Source organism: Vipera berus, assembly GCF_964194415.1.
Source record: "Vipera berus genome assembly, chromosome: 1".
Lineage (NCBI taxonomy): Eukaryota > Metazoa > Chordata > Lepidosauria > Squamata > Viperidae > Vipera > Vipera berus.
This window is the reverse complement of record NC_138202.1, coordinates 327,642,282-327,663,029: the sequence shown is the minus strand read 5'-3', so window position 1 is coordinate 327,663,029 and position 20,748 is coordinate 327,642,282. Positions and strand designations below refer to the sequence as shown.

Genomic DNA, 20,748 nt, shown 5'->3' with positions numbered 1-20,748 from the left:
GGCAGCGTGAGGCTCTTGGGTGGGGTGAGTGCGGGAACCGGCGGTCGTCCTATCTTCCTGGCAAGGGGGGAACGTGTGTGTGTGTGTGGAGGGGGGGGGGCGGGAAATCATCTTGCTTAGAAAAAAGGGCGATTTCTTTTGAGCTTTGAATCTTAAGTCTTCTCAAGTGGTTGGAAAGGAGAATGCGATTTCTGCCTTTCCTGTCATACGTACGGGTTTTTTTTGTGTGTGTGTGTGTTTTTTTGCTAGCTGGGGATTAAAATTAGCTGTCGGGGCGAGTTTCCTTGAAATTTGCTCCCATTCGCATGCCTGCGGCTTGCCTGCTTGTGGTGCAGCCTAGAAAGTGGGGGGGGGGGTAGAGTTTGCAGCTGATGTAGGATCGTCGTCGGGTTTCTCCTTTCTCCTTCCCCTTCAGCACGGAAAGAGGAGGAAGAAAGAGCCGTAGGCAGGGAAAAAAAAAAACAACAACCACCCCGAAACGTCCATGGGCTCACGATCACTCCGTTTTTGGACGAGGTGGATAATGAAATCTTTGTTGCCGCAGCTCTAACTACTTTTGAATTTTATTTGGGGACTAGCCAGGGTATATTCTTCCTGAAGACGTTGGGCATTTCACGGAATTACCGCAAAGAAGAGACTTTTCTCATTTAATCTTTGATAATTCAGATATTTTATTAAAACATGGAAAATGAGATATTCACACCTCTTTTGGAGGTCTTCATATCCAGCCCACTTGTTACCTGGGTAAGCATTTGTTGATCGGTAATGGAATTTATATAAATGATTTCTTGCCAAGTACAGGCAGAATTCATGCCATAGTGTTGATAATTATGCTCTGTGTTCTAGGTTAAGACATTTGGATCGTTAGCTGGACAAAATGCAACCAACTTGGAAGAATACGTTGCACTTCTAGATGGAGTTTTCTTAAATGAAGTTATGCTGCAAATGTAAGTTCTGTGTTTACTTGTTTTTTAACGTTTTGATTTAAGAATTCCTCCAAGAATGTAGCTCACTCTGACATTTTTTTTCAGGTTATGTAGGAACAGAGAACAGTGTCTTATCATATTCCCATTTTATACCTTGTTAATTGATTTTATAACACAGAAGTATTCTGCTTTTCTCTGCTGCTTTTCTCATATTTTTGATGTCTTATAAATTATTATTTCAGTGAAAAAAGGGGGGGGCGAGAAGAGCTAATCAGGCAGAAATAATAAGGGTTAACCACTGCACCTTGCCTATGCATAATAATAACCTGCCTGTTATTGGTGGCTCATCCCTGCATCTGCAGAGAACATATGGAATAGCAAATGCCTGATTTTAATCAGTTGTTTATTAAAATATAGCATGATTTATCTATATCCTGATTCTAGAAGTATTTGTTTGGAACTAAATGTCATTGATTAGGCTAACTACAGCTTTAATATAGTTACTCTGGACTGTAATATATATTGAAAGACAGAACAAAAGTATGGAGGATTTAACATGCTCCAGAAGGACTGTACATTTTCATTTACATGCATGGATTTTGCAATAATCATTATGAAGTCTAATTAGCTCTCCAGGTGATTCACTTAGTAAAGCAATTACATTAGATTTTATAGGTGAGTGATTGTTTTTATTTTTTAAATTATATTCACTGATAAATAAAGAAAAGTTTATTAGTAGTGAGCAAAACATGCTTTATGAAATAAATGGAAAAGAATGATTCCATGGGATTGCATTTTATTCAGTAATATAGTTAAAATACATATTTGGTGGGATGAATATGACCCGCCTATAATAAGAGGATCTACTATTCAAAGGGCTTAGATTTGTAGCTAAGCTTTACATTTAGATTGAGATTTCCCCAACTTGGCCATACTTGTTAGACTAATGAATGTTGATAAGTCAATACTTCCTCAGAATATTAGGTTGAAGAAGGCTGATTTAGATATACTAGCTCCTTGTGCTGTACATTTCCCCAAGAGCATCATTCAGAGACTAATGATTCAATATGTGGGAATCATACATGAATCATTATTCTGGATATATATTTACTAAATTTACTAAATCTTTTTGAGCTAATGTACTCAAAGTCTTCACAATAAGCACAATTGCAGTTAGTAATGTCAAAGTGACACATTTGTCAAGTTTTACTGATTCAGTAAATTCAGTGCCGCAAACCAGATTGAGGAAGCTATTAATAGGCATTTTTAAAAATTGTTAATAAAACTGCTACTGTAATATTTCTGACTATTTTTAAGTTGGGGTCAGCAACTTTTTTTGCCCCCTGGACATTTTGTGAATTTGTACATGATGATAAGGGGCACAGAAGAACATATGATAGTATGTGAGAACTTGGACAACTTTTCAGTGGTTCGTAATAATATATTATTTTGGAGACCAAGGAGCATAACCTGGGAGTCTGAAGCATTTCACTGCCAATACTTATAAATTTTCTTGGGTTCCTGATAGAAAGGCAGGCTATTACTCTAGCAGATAACAATTAAATAAAATTATCAGCCTGCTTTTAAATATGAATTATTATTGTAATAAATTGACATTGTGGTACAGTGGTTAGAATGCAATATTGGAGGCTGACTGCTCACTGCCAGGAGTTTGGTCCTGACTGGCTCATGATTGATTCAGCATTCCATCCTTCAGTAAAATGAGGACCCATATTGTTGGGGGCAATATGCTGACTCTGTAAACAGCTTAGATAGTGCTGTAAAGCACTATGAAGCTGTATATGTACCCTTGAACATGAAATTGGAAGGATGGCAGACATTACATTGAGTTCATACTTGACATTTTTAAACCCCATTAGCTTTAAAGGTGCTTGGTTGTGGTAGTGGGAAGAGTAGAAAGCTTATGCTTAATTTTGGTATCAATTGGCTGATGCATTGATCTGTGATTACCTGGAACTTACAAGGGAATTTGGTGGCTGTGGCTTCCAATAAAGAAAATGTCAAGTCTGGTTGGGCATCTTCTGAGGGGCTGGGAACAAAACTAAACTTCCCGGTTTTCTGGAGAACCTTCAGGTACCATCCACTGACACAGTGACATCAACAGAAAGGACCTGGCTGACATTTGGAGAGGTTGCGAGGTTAAGAGTAGGCATGTGAATGGGAGATCTCTTGTCCGATAACCAGTATCAATTTAATTCTTAACTCCCCTTGTCCAGACTCAAGACATGATATAAGATTTTGTTGATAAAATTCATTTGGGAGCTACATGCAAGGTAATTTTGTAAATAATAATTAGAGTGATAATAGAAGCTGACATTTCACAGTATTCCAACTATAAAGAAAAAATGTTTTGAGAAACAGAAACCCTTGCATACCGGATCCTATGAATATCAGATTGTCTGCCTTCTCTAAAGCCAACTAAAACATGCAGAATTTATAGTTTGGACACCTCCACCATGTCAGTAGTGTTGGCTGCACTGTTAAAGGGCCCTCATTTGATTTGCAGCGTCAGGCTTCTGGAAGCTGGGAGTGGAGGGGAATAGAGCTTATGTGGAGGAGGCCATGGCCATTTCTTATGGCACTTCCCCCAATGAAGTGAGATTCAATTGCTGTGTTTTATCATGGAAAAAAAGAGGTTTATCAAGAGGTTGGTAGGGGCTATTTACTTTATCAAATCCAATCCTAAACTCTGTGCTGGATTCTTGTTTGAGCTGTTCCTGGCAGAAATACTACTTCATTTGCTTGAACACCTCCAATGAAGGAGAGCTCTATTCATTGCTTCCTTGGTAATTTGATCAAAAGGAGCATGTTGCTTTTAATGTTAAAGATGGAATGAAAGTTAATCAGTTTGTTCAAAAAGAATAATGACTAGAAAACATTTCTCTTTGTTTACTCTCTGGTTATAAATGAGGTGTAAATGTTGAACAGCAATGGAAGGTATAAAAATAATTCTGTATCCATTTGGAAACTTGCACTATAGAAATATACTAACAAATATTCTACTACATGTTGTGTGTGGATAAAGGAAAATTGATAATCAATTTATTGAATATTTTTAAATAAAGATGTTAATATCTTATATTCACAATAATAATAGAGATATATAAAATGTTCATTGACATCTTTTTCAAAAATGGTTTGCTTATACAACTATAAAATGCTCCTCAGTATCTAATTTCTGTGTTCCTATTTGTTCTACAATTTTTTTAATATCCCAATTATGTAATGTGTACTAATCAAGACAAAACTAACTACAGTAATTGATAAATGAGATATGGCTGAGAAGAGGTCTGAGCCAGAAAAGACAGAGAAGCCCATTCAGAGAAGCCCAAAATCTTTTAAAGAGGGAATTGATTTGTGCCATCGAATTGTGTCAACTCTTAGTAAAGCCATGGATTTTCTTCATGACTATTTTATCATGGAAGCTTTATAGGTAAATTGCATTACCCTTAGAAGTCTACCAGCAGCCCGTACTGCTCATAAAATAGTGGCACTACGTGGAAATGTTGTGCTATGTGCATAACTATCTGTGTGTTCTAAAGGGAGAGTTCCAGATAGAAGGCATTGCCAGAATCCAGACAGGAAGTGACCAAAGCATGACTAATTTTGAGTAGACATTTATGTAATCGGTATACAAGATGGATCTGTGCAAATAACCTCCCAGGCTTGGCTGCCACCTGCTGTTTGAGTAAAAGCCAATAGTCTAGAAAGGTTATGAAAATGATGATTTTATCCTATTTTTTAAATATATAAAACAAGGTAGGAAATATGTAGAACTCCCACCTCTTATCCACAAAAACTGTGAGGTGGGTTGGACTAAGACAGAGCAACTATCTGAAAATCTCCCTGTTGACTTTCATCCCTAGGGCAGGGTTAGAACTCAGTCTCCTGGTTTCCAGAGACAGCACCTTAACTGCTATACCAAACTGATTCCGGATAATTTCCCTCAATAAATTAATGAACAAGTATGTTTTTGACTCATTTGTTTAAATAGATCTCTTAATCTAGTTTTAGGATTTGTATGCAGAACCGATCATGGTTTTGGTCATGTTTGTTCGTTTATAATCTGCCTTCATTATTTTTACAAATAACTCAAGGCAGAGAACATATCCAGCACTTCCTCCTCCTATTTTCCCCACAACAACCCTGTGAGGTGGAGTGGATGGGTGGGTGGGTCATGCAGAAATATTGATAATTTAAAATGATTCACAATCTTCTAAGCACTACTATAAGTTTAACTATATCCTCTTGAATATACTTTCAAGCAAGTGGCCTTATGCTTCTATCAATCAACAAAATTGCTAGGCACATTGATTTGTGCTTTAGATTGTAAGCCGCCCTGAGTCTTCAGAGAAGGGCGGGATATAAATGGGATTTTAAAAAAAATGTACAACATGTAGTCATTTTTGCTCAGTGCAGAATCTTAATAAATAAGCTGGATAAATGTTCCATTTTTAATCGGATTTTAATATCCAAAGAAGTCACATGAGAAATAAGTATAAATACACTGGCACAAACTGCCATGCTACTGAAAATTGTTCATACACTTGGACTCTAGAACATAAATCAAACCACAGTATTAAATTACTCAGACCACTAATGCCTTTGAAAATTCCACCTTTCAAATATCTTTAGGTATGTTTAATTTAGCTTTAGTCAAAGACGACTCCCCTAATGATTATACTATGCATTTTTATTCTTCCAAAAATGATAAAATTGTAATATAATTCTTTCAGGATCTCAAAGAATGCATGTGACACTAGTGTATATACATTTAGATAGCTAATGAAAAAAGAAAGAAGCTACTAATTTATCCAATGAGATTGTTTAATTGATTTTAGTGTCTTATATATGCATAAAACAATGTTATTTGTAGACATTCTGTGAAGTTGTGTTGAAAACTTTTTAAAAACCAAAATAGAGACTTACTTTAGGATCTATTCTACTTGGAATATTTGAGGGACCTATTGTTTGTGTGTCGGTCTAAATGAGGTATGAATGATAGAACTGTTTTATTTATATAGAATATATTTCTATAGTATACAAATAAATTTTCAAAAGTTCATATAGTAAAGTAGCATGTCTTGTTATTAAATATCTTCAGTGAACGTATGCGGTTTGTGGTCTGTTTAGCATAATGACTATAATTGTCAGGACCCACCTCAATCCACATCTTAGGAAATAAGAACTCTTGGATGCAAGTTTAGTCCAAAAAGGAAAATGTTTACTAGGATGGAATCGAATGTGGGAATACAAGACGGAATCTGACAAAAGTTACATTTCAATCCTATATAAAGCATTCCCATTTCAGCCCTTCCCCTCATCCATTTGGTCAGGCTCTCATCAGTTGCTAGGTGTCAGGGCCTTCCATGGGAAAGGGAACTCTCCTTGGTTTTATGGTTATTGCTTTCCTTTTCAGTTGTAAATGAAGATACAATCCAGACCTGTCTGTCCCCCCTCCCTTCCCCAGTAAAACATCCCCTGTTGTTTGAAAATCGCTTTAGTAACCATCCTCTCCCCCCCCTCGGAGAGATGGCAGAATCCCCAGAAATAGCACGTTGTTCTACCTATACAATTATGAAATGTGATATAAATGGATTCTGACATTCGGCTCTCCTTTCAGAAAAAAGATGAGTCCATCTGTGGGGAAAGAAAACATAAATGTTAGCCTGGTTTGTTTGGATATTCTGTATGAAACCTCTTAAGCAACTTAGGTGCTTTAACATGGAGTTTGTTAACCCACTCATTTTCTGAGGAGGGGAGGTGTTTCCATGCCATTAAATATTGTATCGTTCCATGGTGTTTTCTGGAATCTAAGATTTCTTTCACTTCAAAATGTTGTTCTCTTTCCACCATGATGGGGGGTGGTGGTGGTGGGATTTTTGCTCGTAGTGGTGATTGTTGTTCTCTCTTTAATAGACTGCAGTGGAAGGTTGGGTGTATTCGTCTAAGATTTTTGGGTAGTTCTAATTCAACCGTTACTGGGTTTATGATTCTTTTAATTGGAAAGGGTCCAATATATTTTGGTCCTAGTTTTTTACAGGGTTGGAGTGATTTCAGGTATTTTGTGGATAAATATACCATCTCTCCTACCCTAAATGGTGTGGGATCGGTTCTTATTTTGTCTGCCTGTGTCTTGTATGCTTTTCTGGCATCTTCCAATGCTTTCCTAACGATTGGCCATGTATTTTGTAATTGAGCAATCCATTCCTTCAGATCAGGGATAACCGGTTCTTTTGGGGTTAGTTCTGGTATTGGGTTGAAACTCTGGCCTGTAGCTACTTGAAAAGGAGTGTAACCTGTGCTTGAGTAGACTGCATTATTATATGCTACTTCTGCAAAAGGCAGTAGGTCCGTCCAGTCGGACTGCTGAAAATTAATATAGCATCTCAGATATTGTTCAAGTATATTATTAAGTCTTTCAGAAGCTCCGTCTGTCTGAGGATGGTGACTAGATGACAGTCCTTGGGTGGTTCCTAAGAGGGATAAAAATTCTTTCCAAAATGCCGACGTAAATTGCACCCCTCTGTCAGATATGATGCGTTGTGGTACCCCGTGCAATCTGTAAATATGCTGTACAAAAGGTTTTGCTAATGCTTTTGCAGTCGGGATTTTTTGGCAAGGTATGAAATGTACTTGCTTAGAGAACAGATCTGTGACAGTCCAGACTACGGTGTTTCCATTACTTTCTGGCAGTTCTACGATAAAATCCATGGCTATTTCTTTCCATGGGGCTGAGGGGTTTGCCACCGGTTGTAACAGACCTGGCGGTTTCCCTTGCAGTCTTTTGGCCATCGCGCAAATTTGACAGCTACCCACATAGCTTTCTATGTCCTTTTTCATAGATGGCCACCAAAATTGCCTTTTAGTTAAGTGTAAGGTTTTTACAAAGCCAAAGTGTCCTGCTGATTTTGTATCATGGCACAGTTGCATGAAATTGATTCTCTGTGTGGCAGGTATATATAGCTTCTCCCCCACCCACGGCAGTCCATCTTTAATTGTGCACACATGTTTATTTTTCTGGAACCATTCATCACTTTCCAAAGACTTCCTGAATTCTATTCCAGTTTGGCTATCTACCTTCGGCTTCATTTTTTCTTGTGCCCTGGTGGTGACTGGTGCTGCCAGTTGTTGTTCCGGTACAAGTGGTTTAAAGTCAGTAACTCTTGTGCTGTTATATTGGGGCATGCGGGATAATGCATCTGCCAGGAAGTTCTTTCCCCCCGGTAAGTGTTTGAGAGTGAAATTGAATCGGTGAAAATGTTGGGACCAGCGGGCTTGCTTAGGAGTGAGCTTCCTGGGCGTTTTTAGTGCTTCCAAGTTTTTGTGGTCTGTCCAGACCTGGAAAGGTATTTTATTTCCTTCTAAAAATTGGCGCCATGTTAGTAATGCCCACCTCAACAAGAATGCCTCTTTTTCCCATATTGGCCAGCGTTGTTCTGTTTCTGTGAGTTTTCTGGATGTGTATGCGCATGGTTGCAATGTCCCCCCATCATTTTCTTGTAATAGTACGGCTCCTACCGCTACATCACTCGCATCTGCCTGTATTACAAAAGGTTTGTCGGGATCTGGGTGTTTTAGGACAGGTTCAGCAGAAAAAAGTCTCTTTAGTCTCTCAAATGCTGCTTGACATTCCATTGACCATTTCAGAGGCTGGCTGGGTTTCACGGGTGACCCCCCCTTCGTTTTCAACAAATTTGTGAGGGGCATGGCTATTTGGCCAAATGCGGGGATGAATTGGCGGTAGAAGTTTGCAAACCCCAGGAAACTTTGCAATTGCTTCCGTGTGCGGGGGGGTGCCCACTCTAGTACTGCCCTGACCTTCTCAGGGTCCATTTCGATGCCCTCTGGAGATATGCGATATCCCAGGTAGTCGATTTTTTCCTGATGGAATTCACACTTCGATAATTTAGCATATAAGTGGGCAGCTCGCAACTTCTTCAGGACTGCTCTGACTAGTTTGATATGTTTCTCTTTGGTTTCTGTGAAGATAAGGATGTCATCGAGGTAAACCAGGACCCCCTTATATAGGTGCTCTCTCAGCACGTCATTGATTAATTGCATAAAGACTGCGGGGGCCCCTTGCAGTCCGAATGGCAATACTTTGAATTGATAGCACCCCATTGGGCAGTTGAATGCAGTCTTCCATTCGTCTCCTTCCTTAATCCTAATACGGTAGTATGCTTCCCTCAGGTCTAGTTTGGTAAAAATCTTTCCTTTGGATAGGTGGGATAACATATCCTTCATTAGGGGAAGGGGGTACAGATTACATTCACTAATTGTGTTCAAATTTCTATAATCCACAACCAAGCGAAAAGACTCATCCTTCTTCTCCCTGAACAGAACCGGGGCGGCCACTTTGGGTTTGGCAGGCTCAATAAATCCTCTTTCTAAGTTTTTCTTTATGAATCTCTCCATTTCTGCCATTTCCCTTGGGCTCATGGCATACATCCTGGGTTTTGGGAGTTTTGCCCCAGGTTTGAATTCTATGGTGCAGTCTGTGGGGCGGTGGGGGGGGAAGCTCATCTGCTCTTTCCTCACTGAAAACCTCAGCCAGGTCCCTGTATTCCTCCGGTATCTCTGGTAATCCCTTCTCTTTCCCCACTGCTGCTGTCTCCTCCCTCTGGGTTGGGGGGGTGCTTTTGGGGTCTAGGTTCTTCTGCCCCCCCTTTGGGAAATTGAGTTCTGCTGTCCTCCAGTTTATCCCGGGGTTCCATTTCTTCAGCCATTCCAGTCCTAGGATCATTGGGCATTCCATGCCTGGGGCCACTATAAACTTTATGTCCTCCTCATGGGGCCCCAGTGATAGGTGGATTGGTAAAGTGGCTAGGGTGGCTGGTCCTCCCCCTGCTATTGTCCCATCTAATTGACTAAAAGATTGGTTGTTTTAGCCTCCTCACTGGGATGCTCAATCTCTCCACCAGCGTTGGGCTGATAAGGCAGCGGATGCACCCAGAGTCTATCAGAGCTTTTATTTTTGCTGCTTCAGGCATAGGGGAAGCTAATATAGTCACTGTCTTAAGTATGGGTGGAAGGGGTCCACTTACCAATGGTTCTCCCTCTGAGCTGTCTTCCGAGTTGTCCACTGTCCCTGCGGTGCAGGCCGGAGTCCAGTCCCAGTTCCTGGCAGGAATTGTGGACTCTACAGCCTCTGTCCCCTTCATGGAAGATTCTTTTGTGTTGCCTTGGGGCTTCCCCGGCTTCTTGGAGGATGATGCCTCTGGTTTTCGTGGGGGGGGCTTTTGAACGACATTCTGCAGCACAGTGGCCCTCTCTCCCGCAGTTGAAGCAACCTGTTGATTTTTTGGCTGTGGCTGGTGGTTTTTCCCCCTCACGTGTTTGCTCGGGTGGCAGGCGGCCCCATGGTTTTCCTCTGCGGTGTCTCTTCAGTAGGTCTATTTCCACTTCCTCCGCCAGGATGTACCAGTCGTCGAGGTGGGGTGGGTCTCCTCGAGGCAGGCAAGCGTCATACAGGTCGTAGTTCAGACCGTCTTTGAAGCGGCTAAGGAGGATGTCTTCTGGCCAGTTCAGCTTGCTGGCAATGGCTCGGAATTCTTGGGTATAATCAGCCACTGCTCGCCTGCCCTGCCTCACCGTTTTGATTCTCTCCCGGGCCTTACGGTCAGCCAAAGGATCCTCGAACCGCCGCCTCAAAGATGACATGAATCGGTTGAAGTCGTTGAGTTCTGGGGCGTTGGAGTCATGCAAGTTCACCACCCAGTCTGCAGCCGTCCCGTCCAAGGCAGATTGCACAATTCGGATGCGTGTTTTGTCACTGGGGATGTCCCGTCCGTACTCTTCCATGTAGCTGAGGACTTGGGTTAGGAAAAATCCCAGTCGTGATGGCTCCCCCTTGAATTTGACTTCCAGGGGCGGGAGTCTTTGGCTGGAGCGTTGTCTGCGCCGTGGCCGGTATCGCTCCTCATCCTGGTCCCCATCTGTGGTTCTGGGGGGGGTGGGTACTGCTGAGGCAGCAATTCCTGTTCCATTGGACGGCCCCGGGGTTTCAGGTGTTGGATCCCCTCCGTTACCTTTCCAGTTGCGTCCCCAGGCGCTGCCTCGGTTGCGATTCTCAGCTCTCTCCTCCCTCAGTGAGCTCAGGGTTGCTTTCATCAGATCAATGGCCTTTTCCAGGATCCGCTCCTCCTCGCTGGCGTGCAGGGAACTCTCCATCTCTTGCCTCCATTCCGGTTGGTGGTTACTACGCCTCAGGGTCGTTTCTCCCGAAGCCTTTTCCCACTCACTTTTCCTTCCAACGCCCATCGACCACCGGGGTTTTCGGTCGTACTGCTCCACCGCTTCTTCCCTGGGGGAATATGCTGCTTCAGCTTCCCATCGTCTCTGGGATTCCATTTGGGGGGAAGACTCCCCCTCCATGGGGCTTCCCTCCTCTCTTGCTTCGTCGCCAGACATTGTATTTGTTGCAAAGTCCCCCGGTAAGGTTTTCCCTTCCAGGTTGACTCTTAAAGCAGATTCCGTCTACTGTCAGGACCCACCTCAATCCACATCTTAGGAAATAAGAACTCTTGGATGCAAGTTTAGTCCAAAAAGGAAAATGTTTACTAGGATGGAATCGAATGTGGGAATACAAGACGGAATCTGACAAAAGTTACATTTCAATCCTATATAAAGCATTCCCATTTCAGCCCCTCCCCTCATCCATTTGGTCAGGCTCTCATCAGTTGCTAGGTGTCAGGGCCTTCCATGGGAAAGGGAACTCTCCTTGGTTTTATGGTTATTGCTTTCCTTTTCAGTTGTAAATGAAGATACAATCCAGACCTGTCTGTCCCCCTCCCTCCCCCAGTTAAAACATCCCCTGTTGTTTGAAAATCGCTTTAGTAACCATCCTCTCCCCCCCCCTCGGAGAGATGGCAGAATCCCCAGAAATAGCACGTTGTTCTACCTATACAATTATGAAATGTGATATAAATGGATTCTGACAATAATCCTGTTTGTGATTTTTGCTGAATGAAAAGAACTAATCCCTGATTTTGTGATGGTTGAATCTATTTTATAATACTGATAGATTTTGAGAAATGACAGACTTTCATCTATTTCCTGTACTTTTTATTTTTTAACAAACAACATTCTGTGTGTTTTTGCTTGTTTTCTCCCCAACTGAAATTAATGTAACTTGTCATATGTAGGTTGCTTTCAAAAGTATAGTAGCTTAAGGCTAGCTTTTACAGTTGTACTAATTACTGACTTCTAGACAAATCTGCCCTATTTTGCTATGCTTTTGTCTGCTTTAAAGAATGAATTATTGAACTATGTAGGAATTGCCTTAAAACACTTCTTATCTATTTTGACTACTGAATTTGAGAGAGAGAGAGAGAAGTTACATTTCATAGAAAAATATATCTGATATCCAAGGTGAATTTTAAATGCAATTTTTTTACATAAAATCACTGACTTATTTAGTCCTATGCTGTTAACTTCTATGGAAGTAGCTTTGTATGGTTTCAGATATCTAGTACTCTAATAATTTTATTCAGATTTTTTACATATAATAAATGCTGTGTTATGATGGTGGTATGCTATAGATATATATGTGTTGATGCATTGCTAAACCCCAGGCAGCAACAAGTAAAAATTAAATAAGATGTAGCACAATATTACATGTTTAAAATATTTTTCTGTAAAGTTTCAGAAATTGAATTAATGTCAATTTGTATTTAAATTATAATCTTAAATATTAATTTTCCTGGAAATTCATTGAGTAAAATTTAATATTAATGAGTGAAATTTTGCTCATCTAATATCTTTTCTGCTCCTCTTCTTTTAAGAGATGAGGTACAAGGGTGAGGAAACAATAAGCTCTCTTTCTACTAATGGAAGTCATTCCATTGATAAGAAGGATGTTGTTCTTTAAATAAATCTGCAGGTAGTCCTTAACTTACAACTACAATTGGACCAGAACTTCCATTGTAAAGCAATGTAGTTGTTAGTTTTCATGTCTGATTTTATGATCTTTTTGCATGGTCATTAAATGAATCACTATGGTCATAAAGGAAATCTGGCTTGTTGGAGGTCTCCTGGAAAGATTGTAAATAGTGCTCATGTGACCCTGGGATGTTGTTAGTTTAAGGCTTATGAATGATTTCCCAAATTAGTATGTTTTTCTAATTAATGTATATCAAATTAGACTATGTCTGAAGCTCAAACATCCCAGTGAGACAAAACACTGTGGCAGTGTTAATATCTGTTGTAATTATCATACCACATTTTTAAAATTTTGCTGTTGTACTTTGAAAAAAAAGTTCAGAATAACATTTTTCAAAACAGTTAAATTTTGCTTATGTTATGAACAAAGCAGTTGTATTTTGATACAAATTATCTGTAATACATTAATGAATACATTAATATACATTAATGAATAACATGTCAAATATATTCTTCAGCTTATAAGGACAGTATACCAAAGAACTTGCAATGAAAAACTCACTACTTAATCATCTATGGACTTAGTTAATTTAAACAACAGTCCCATCCTAGATATATTTTACTTGGAAAGTAGTGGCTGCTCATCTCTAGATGCTTTGGGGAAAATGGAGAACTGAGAAGGAATATGTTCATGCTCATTACACAAAGCAAAACTTATCATTAACATAAGTAAGAGACCTACCATGTTGCAGGCTGAAGATAATTTAGCAAATTTACCAGTTCTCTTCCTCCTAACTGGAGCTCTGGTCACATTTGTTTTGGCTAGCTGGTATTTCCATAAATAAAAACTAATCAAAATCAGAGCCACCATCTACAGGATGGGGAAAACCTACTCCTTGCAGCTTTTATTCTTGAAAAGAATCTGGGAATTCTAACTTATTTAATTTCCTATTAAATTTCCTATTGAATTAGCTTTAACAATATAGAAAGCTATATCAGACTAATTAGTCAAATACTCTGAACAACAAAGATTTTGCTTCCTGAACACTTTGCTTCCTGAACAATTTTGGGATGCTAATCATGAAAATAATTTGTAATTTAAACTACCATTACCATTTTATAGAAATCTATTTTTGCAATTTCAAAATTTCTCTTCTTGTTGGCTGTGCTACATACATGAAAGAAACATATGAAAACATGGTACTGTGGTGACGCACATTCAGCACACCAAGTAGAACTGGAATATCTGTAGAGATCTAAAAGTAGGCCTCTTCTGCTTGGAATGCAGCTTGGATATATAAATACTGTCACATATGCAAATAGGACTGATGTGCAAGAGACTATTAACATCAGTATTAATATCAATAACAACATTAAAAAGAAGTGGCCACTCCAAAAGAATTTGGTTCCAACATAGAAAAATGTGGCACTTGTTGACTTGACAAAGATATTTTTGCCTCTTGTTTTACATAAAACTCAGATTGATAAAGTTTTGTGAAAGTAATGAACAAGGAAGATGAAGTTTTCGTTATTTGAGAAAGTTTTTCCAAGAATAATTAATTTCAAGATTAAGGAAGACATTTTTGTTGGTCCAAAGATCAGATACGCCATCAGTGACATGCAATTCTAAGATCTGTTAGTGGAGCCAGAGGAAATTGCCTTGAAGGCTTTCAAGGATGTCATTTAAAATTTTCTTGGCAACTACAGAGCACCAAACTACATTCAGTTGGTTGACAACATCTTACAGCATATAAGACCATGAAGTACAACATGTCACTGAAGATACATTTTCTGCATTCATGCTTGGACTTCTTTCCCAAAAATCTATGTGCAATTAGTCATGAACATGGTGAAAGGTTTCATCAAGACATTGCCACAATGGAAAAACTATATTAGCGCAACTAGATTCCATCAATGATGGCTGATTATTGTTGGTCACTACAGCGAGATGCATAAGATATTTCATAAAGCAGGTCTTAAAGCAGAGAAGTCCCATCTGGGTGCCTCAAATAACTCAACCTCATGCCATGAAGTGCTTTAAAGATGATAGAACATAGAATAATAGGTTTGGAAGGGACCTTGGAGGTCTTCTAGTGCAACCCTCTACTCAAGCAGGAAACTGTTCTGGACAAATGGCTGTCCAGTCTTTTCTTGAAAACCTTCAGTGATGGAGCACACAACTTCTGACAGGGAGAATGATTAATCAATGGAACGCATTGCTTTCCAGAGTTGTGGGTGCTCCATTGCTACAGGTTTTCAAGAATAGACTGGACAAACATTTATCTGGGATGATGGTATAAGGTTTCCTGCCTTAAGCAGGAGATTTGTCTAGATGACTTCCATTGTCCCTCCAGTTCTGTGATCCTATGAATTTACTATATTAGAAGATTTTGCTTCTGTTGAATTTCCTCTGAAAACCAGTAGTGAGAATCTAAGCCTGCTTCCCCCAAGAGGTGGTATGAAATCTTCCAGGTCTCAGCAAGAAATCTAAGTGCACACAGACAGGGGAAGTGACAATCTGAGAGAAAGTGGTATTAAGGTTGGATTGTACATTATATTTGTTCAAGGCAAATAATCAGTGTACATCAAAGCTATCTTTGTCTCAGGTGTAATTATGTTCCTGGATGGGTCTATCAGTTGTTCCCCTGGCCTATTCTGTTTGAAGCATAATGCTTTTAAGCCTAAACTTTATCTGTTTTTGCTGTTGGCTGTTCTTAATAAAGTCCAAATATAATGTTATACAAATATTCTGGTACTAAATTGTGGCTTGAGGTTTATAACCTGTTAACATGACTCAGAATTCCTCTCTGGATGGACAAAATGGGATGAAGATGTTCTTTTGTTAGATGCGATGATTGCCTGGGGGAAGAATTTTGGTTATGCACTTCTACTTGAGAAATGGGAAGAGATTTGGTGGACTAATATGAGGCTGGTGGTTTCCACGTCATATAGGGAGAACATATACAAAATGCTTTATAGATGGCATCTCCCTCTGGCTAGACTTTCCAAAATGTTCCCCGGATTGTCGGCCGATTGTTGGAAGTGTGGTAAAGGGATTGGCACATACTATCACTTAATGGTGGACATGTCCGGAAGTGGTTAGATATTGGATGAGGATCCAAAAATGGATAGAGGAAATCACAGGGTGTTTAGTTGATCTTAAACCAGAGACGTATCTGCTTGGCTCCAGGCCTGGAAATATTAAGAAGGAAATATGGTATTTGGTTTTACATATCTTAACGGCGGCAAGGATGGGGTATGCTCAATTTTGGAAGGCAAATCATACCCCGCCGGATGAAGTTATAATTAGGAGAATACTTGATTGTGCAGAAGCAGACACATTGACCAAGAAGTTGAAGGGTAAAGAAGAGACACCAGCATTTCTATCATGGAATAAATGGTATATTTGGATGGATAAAAGATTAAAGAAATGAGGGTGGCTTGGAGGTTGGTCAAAAATGAAGTGATATAGTCTTTGTTAATGAATAAGCTTTGGAGTTGAATAGTTATAAGAGACTTAATGAGTGGAATATAATTGTTAGTTTAGAAGTAGATATAATGTGAAATTTTTGAAATGGTTTTCAATTTTTTGATTTCTTCATTTTTTGTATATTGTAAATGTTTTTTTTGTCTGTTGGTTTATGGTGTGTTTTTAACATGAAATGTAAATAAAGATTCATTTATAAAACAAAGATGTTCTTTTGTTCTTCACTTTAACAGAAAGGAGAAAGCTTTGTTTGTTAGATAAGATAAGATAACCTTTATAATCACATTTTTTACTGTGGGCACATTGGCATACATTAAAAATGAAATTCTGTTGCCTGCTCTCAAAAGTGTACACATAGATAACACACATATAAACATGCTATATACATACATATGTATATACCTACATCCTTACACATATAAATATTTATCGCTGTCCATCTTGAATACATATTGGAAAGAAGAAGCTTGAGAATTCCCAAGGTTGATACTGTATGAAACAAAATTGACTGAATCTGGATGTTCTGCTTTGGATACCACAAAGCCTCCTCCCAGAAGGTAACAAGGAAATCAGGTCATGAAGAGGATGTATAGTGTCCAAGACAATCCTGTGGATCCTGCTCAAGCAACGGTTATAGGCTATGTCCTGGATAGAATGGAGTGAACTGCCAATAATCTTTTCTGCCATCCTCACCACTCTGCACCGCCTTCCTGTCTGATGCAGTAGTACTTTCAAACCAGACTGTAATGCAATATGACAGGATGCTCTCGATCGCCCCTCTATAGAAAGTGGTAAGGACAGGGGAAGGAAGATGTGCTTTTCTCATGCGACACAGAAAATGCAGGCGCTGCTATGCGACCAAGCCAGTCTACTCGTTAGCTGCACACCCAGAAATTTGATGCTGCTAACCATCTCCACAGGTGAATCATTAACACACAGAGAAGTGTGGCTATGCCTCCCTTTTCTGAAACCGACAGTGTTTAAAACTAGGCTGTTTTTATTACACCAGTTCACCAAACCTACCTCCTTGCAGTAAGCATCCTCATTGTCATCTTGAATAAGGCCCACTTGTTCAACAGGGTGAACAACAGCAAACTTAGAACGCAGCCCTGAGGAGAATCTGTGTTCAAGAAAATGGTGTTAGAAATATTAGTCCCAACTCACACATACTGGGGCCTGTCAATAAGAAAATCAAGAATCCAGTTGCACAAAGGAGTATTAAAGCCTAAAAGGCCCAGTTTGTCTACTTCATACTGAGGAATGATAGTATTAAATGTCAAACTCGTCGGATTGGAGAAAGAAAAAGCGACAGCAGCAAGTCCTTACAGAAGACAGTCACTACTGTTTTTGCAGGTTGTCCTATTTGGATCAAGCAGGGCTGATGGTAGAGAGCCAATAGATCATTCTCACATTCTTTCTAGTATTAGAGTGACCATATTATCCTGGGAAAAAATAAAGGATAAACCTGAAAAGAAGGCAAATCTGAGAAGTTCCCAAGGATAAAAATGTGTTTATAACTTTCATTTACAAAGGAAAATTCAAGAGCAAAACCAAGAAAATAAATAAATCTAGAAGACTATATGTCCCATCATAAAAGGACATATGGTAACTGTAGGTATATGTGAGAATTGGAGTTTGTATCCTTGGAACAGAACACCATTATGCAAAAATGGGCCTGCTGTAAATAGCTAATTACTATAGTGAGGAACAGCTGTCTAGCACAAAAATGTCAGGAGAAAAGAAGCTTAAGGTTTAACCCCTGGAGCAGCACTTATATATACATAGAAGGAAATAGTATTGCAGAAACTGTTCTTTATCTTCAACTAAGATTGAGGATATCTGCAATAAAGAATCTGTTCTACTTACCAAATCTCTTTGTCTCTATAACCATTCAGATTTTTTCTCAAATCCTATTTACTGTACTACAATACGATTTGCTAATTACAATTTAAATATTTTAGATTAGATTATACAGTCATGTGAAAAAGAAAGTATACCCTCTTTTATTCTATGATGATCCCTAGCAGTTCTTTAAAAGTAGGTAAATACAACCTTAGATGAACAACACATGACATATTATACCATGTTGTCATTTATTTTACAGAAAGAAAGCCAAGATGGAAAAGCAATGTGTGAAAAACTAAATACATCTTACAATTCAATAGTTTGTAGAACCACATTTAGCAATATTAACTTGAAGTCATTGCTTTCTGTATGACTTTTATCAGTCTCTCACATCGGTGTGGATGAATTTTGGTCCAGTCTTTACGACATCACTTCAGTTCATTGAGGTTTGTGGGCATTTGTTTACGCACAGCTCTCTTAAGGTCCCTGCACGGCATTTCAGTCAGGTTGAGGTCTGGACTTTGGGCCATTGCAACACCTTGATTATTTTCTTTTTTCCAGCCATTCTGTTGTAGATTTGCTGGTATTCTTGGGATCATTGTCCTGTTGCATAACCCAATGTCCACCAACTGTCAGACTGGTGGCCTCACATTTGACTCTAGAATACTTTGGTATACAGAGGATTTCATAGTCAATTTAATGACTGCAAGGTGCCCAGGTCCTATGGCTGCAAAAGAAGCCCAAATCATCACCCCTCCACCACCATGCTTGACAGTTGGTATGAGATGTTCATGCTGATATGCTGTATTTGGTTTCACCAAATGTGGCGCTATTCATTATGGCCAGACATCTCCACTTTGGTCTTGTTTGTCCAAAGGACAGTGTTCGAGATGTCTTGTGATTTGTTCAGATGCAATTTTGCAAACCTAAACCATGCTGCCATATTCTTTTTAAAGAGAAGAAGTCTTCTTCTGGCAACCCTTCTGAACAAACCATACTTGTTCAGTCTTTCTCTAATTATACTGTTGTGAACATTAACATTTAACATGCTAACTGAGGTCTGTAGAATCTGAGATGCAACTCTTGGACTTTTTGCAATTTCTCTGAGCATTGCATGGTCTGATCTTGGGGTGAATTTGCTGGTACATCCATTCCTGGGAAAATTGGCAACTATCTTGAATATTTTCCACTTGTGAATAATCTTCCTCATTGTAGAACGATGGACTTTAAATTGTTTGGAAATGGCCTTATAACCCTTCCCAGATTGATGAGTAGCAACACTTGCTTCCCTAAGATCATTGCTGATGTCTTTCTTCTTTGGCATTTGTTAATACACATCTCAGTACTGGAGACCAATGAACACCTAAAACTTTGGCTTTTATAAAAATAGTCATGCTTGTTGGTGATCAGTTGATCAAGGGCACTTGATTAGGAGCACCTGGCTGCTAGTTAGCCTCTTCATACCTATGGAAGCAGTTAAGATGTATTTATATTTTTACATATGGCATCTCCATTTGATGACATGGTGTAATGCCATGTGTTGTTGTTCATCTGAAGTTGTATTTATCTACTTTTAAGAACTGCTATGGACCAGATGATTTTTACTATGTCCTGCTACATAAAACTATAGAACTCAAAGAGGGTGTACTTTCATTTTCACATGACTGTATATGTGTAGTTTTCCCAATTCTGGAAAATTGTCCTTATGTTTGTGTACATATTGTACATTTATTCACAGCAGGAAAGAGCACAAATGTAACATGGCAGTTAAATGCTCTTAGTATCATCAAGTATCATTAAATCGCTTCTCTTTGCCTATGTTTTTGTTCCATATATTTTGGGCATTCAGCTTTAGTAGAAATCATGTTAAGCTTCTCTGTAACTTCTTTAAAAAAATGAAACTCAGAACAACAAAAGGCTTGATCAATGCATTAACACTTAACATCTGTATTGTAAACAGTGCTTAATGTGCATGCTGTGTAGTTCCAACATTATGTAAACTACAAATTAAATTCCCTAAATGTATTGTTTGCTGCTCTGTAAGTTTTCCTTTGTGAAATTCAAATAAATTGACAGTACTTATTTATTTCATTTTTTTCAGAAACCCTAAAGCAGTTAGTCAAAGAATAAATAAGAAGGTCAACAATGATGGATCACTTCGAATTCAAAATTTGTCTATTTTAATAAGACAAATTAAATCGTATTATCAGGTATGTGATTTATTTCCTTTAAAATATGATTAAATTTATGTGCCACTTACCTGTCCTAGAAGAAGGACAATTACTGGACAACTAAAACTTGTCATAGTATAAATTGTTAATAATCTACTTTATATTTTTGCTTTGGCAATTCAAAGAAACATTGATTGTATTGATTATAACATTGAAGTCATTTTTGAAAATTTCAGTAGTAGAGGGCCAATCAAATATATCATTAAGAAGTAGAGTTTACTTTTTCCCCTCCCTCTCAACTCCATTTTTTCTGTTACCTGTTTTAGATTGTATGCCTAAGAGCAAGGTTATTTTTTTACTGCTTTTTACTCAAGCCCATGTTGAATTTCTGTATGAACTGAAGAATTGCATGAAA

The 20,748-nt window shown here is 38.9% G+C and overlaps 1 protein-coding gene across 1 annotated transcript in view; it reads left to right on the top strand.

Moving 5' to 3' along the window:
- Positions 1 to 351: 351 nt before the first annotated feature.
- The window catches only part of CCDC88A (coiled-coil domain containing 88A), an 80,804-nt gene continuing 60,407 nt past the window's right edge, over positions 352 to 20,748 (top strand). The window contains exons 1-3 of the mRNA XM_081316173.1: positions 352 to 744; positions 847 to 947; positions 20,264 to 20,372. Coding sequence (XP_081172299.1) covers positions 682 to 744; positions 847 to 947; positions 20,264 to 20,372 — 273 coding nt within the window. The 5' untranslated portion in view covers positions 352 to 681. The remainder of the gene's footprint in view (positions 745 to 846; positions 948 to 20,263; positions 20,373 to 20,748) is intronic.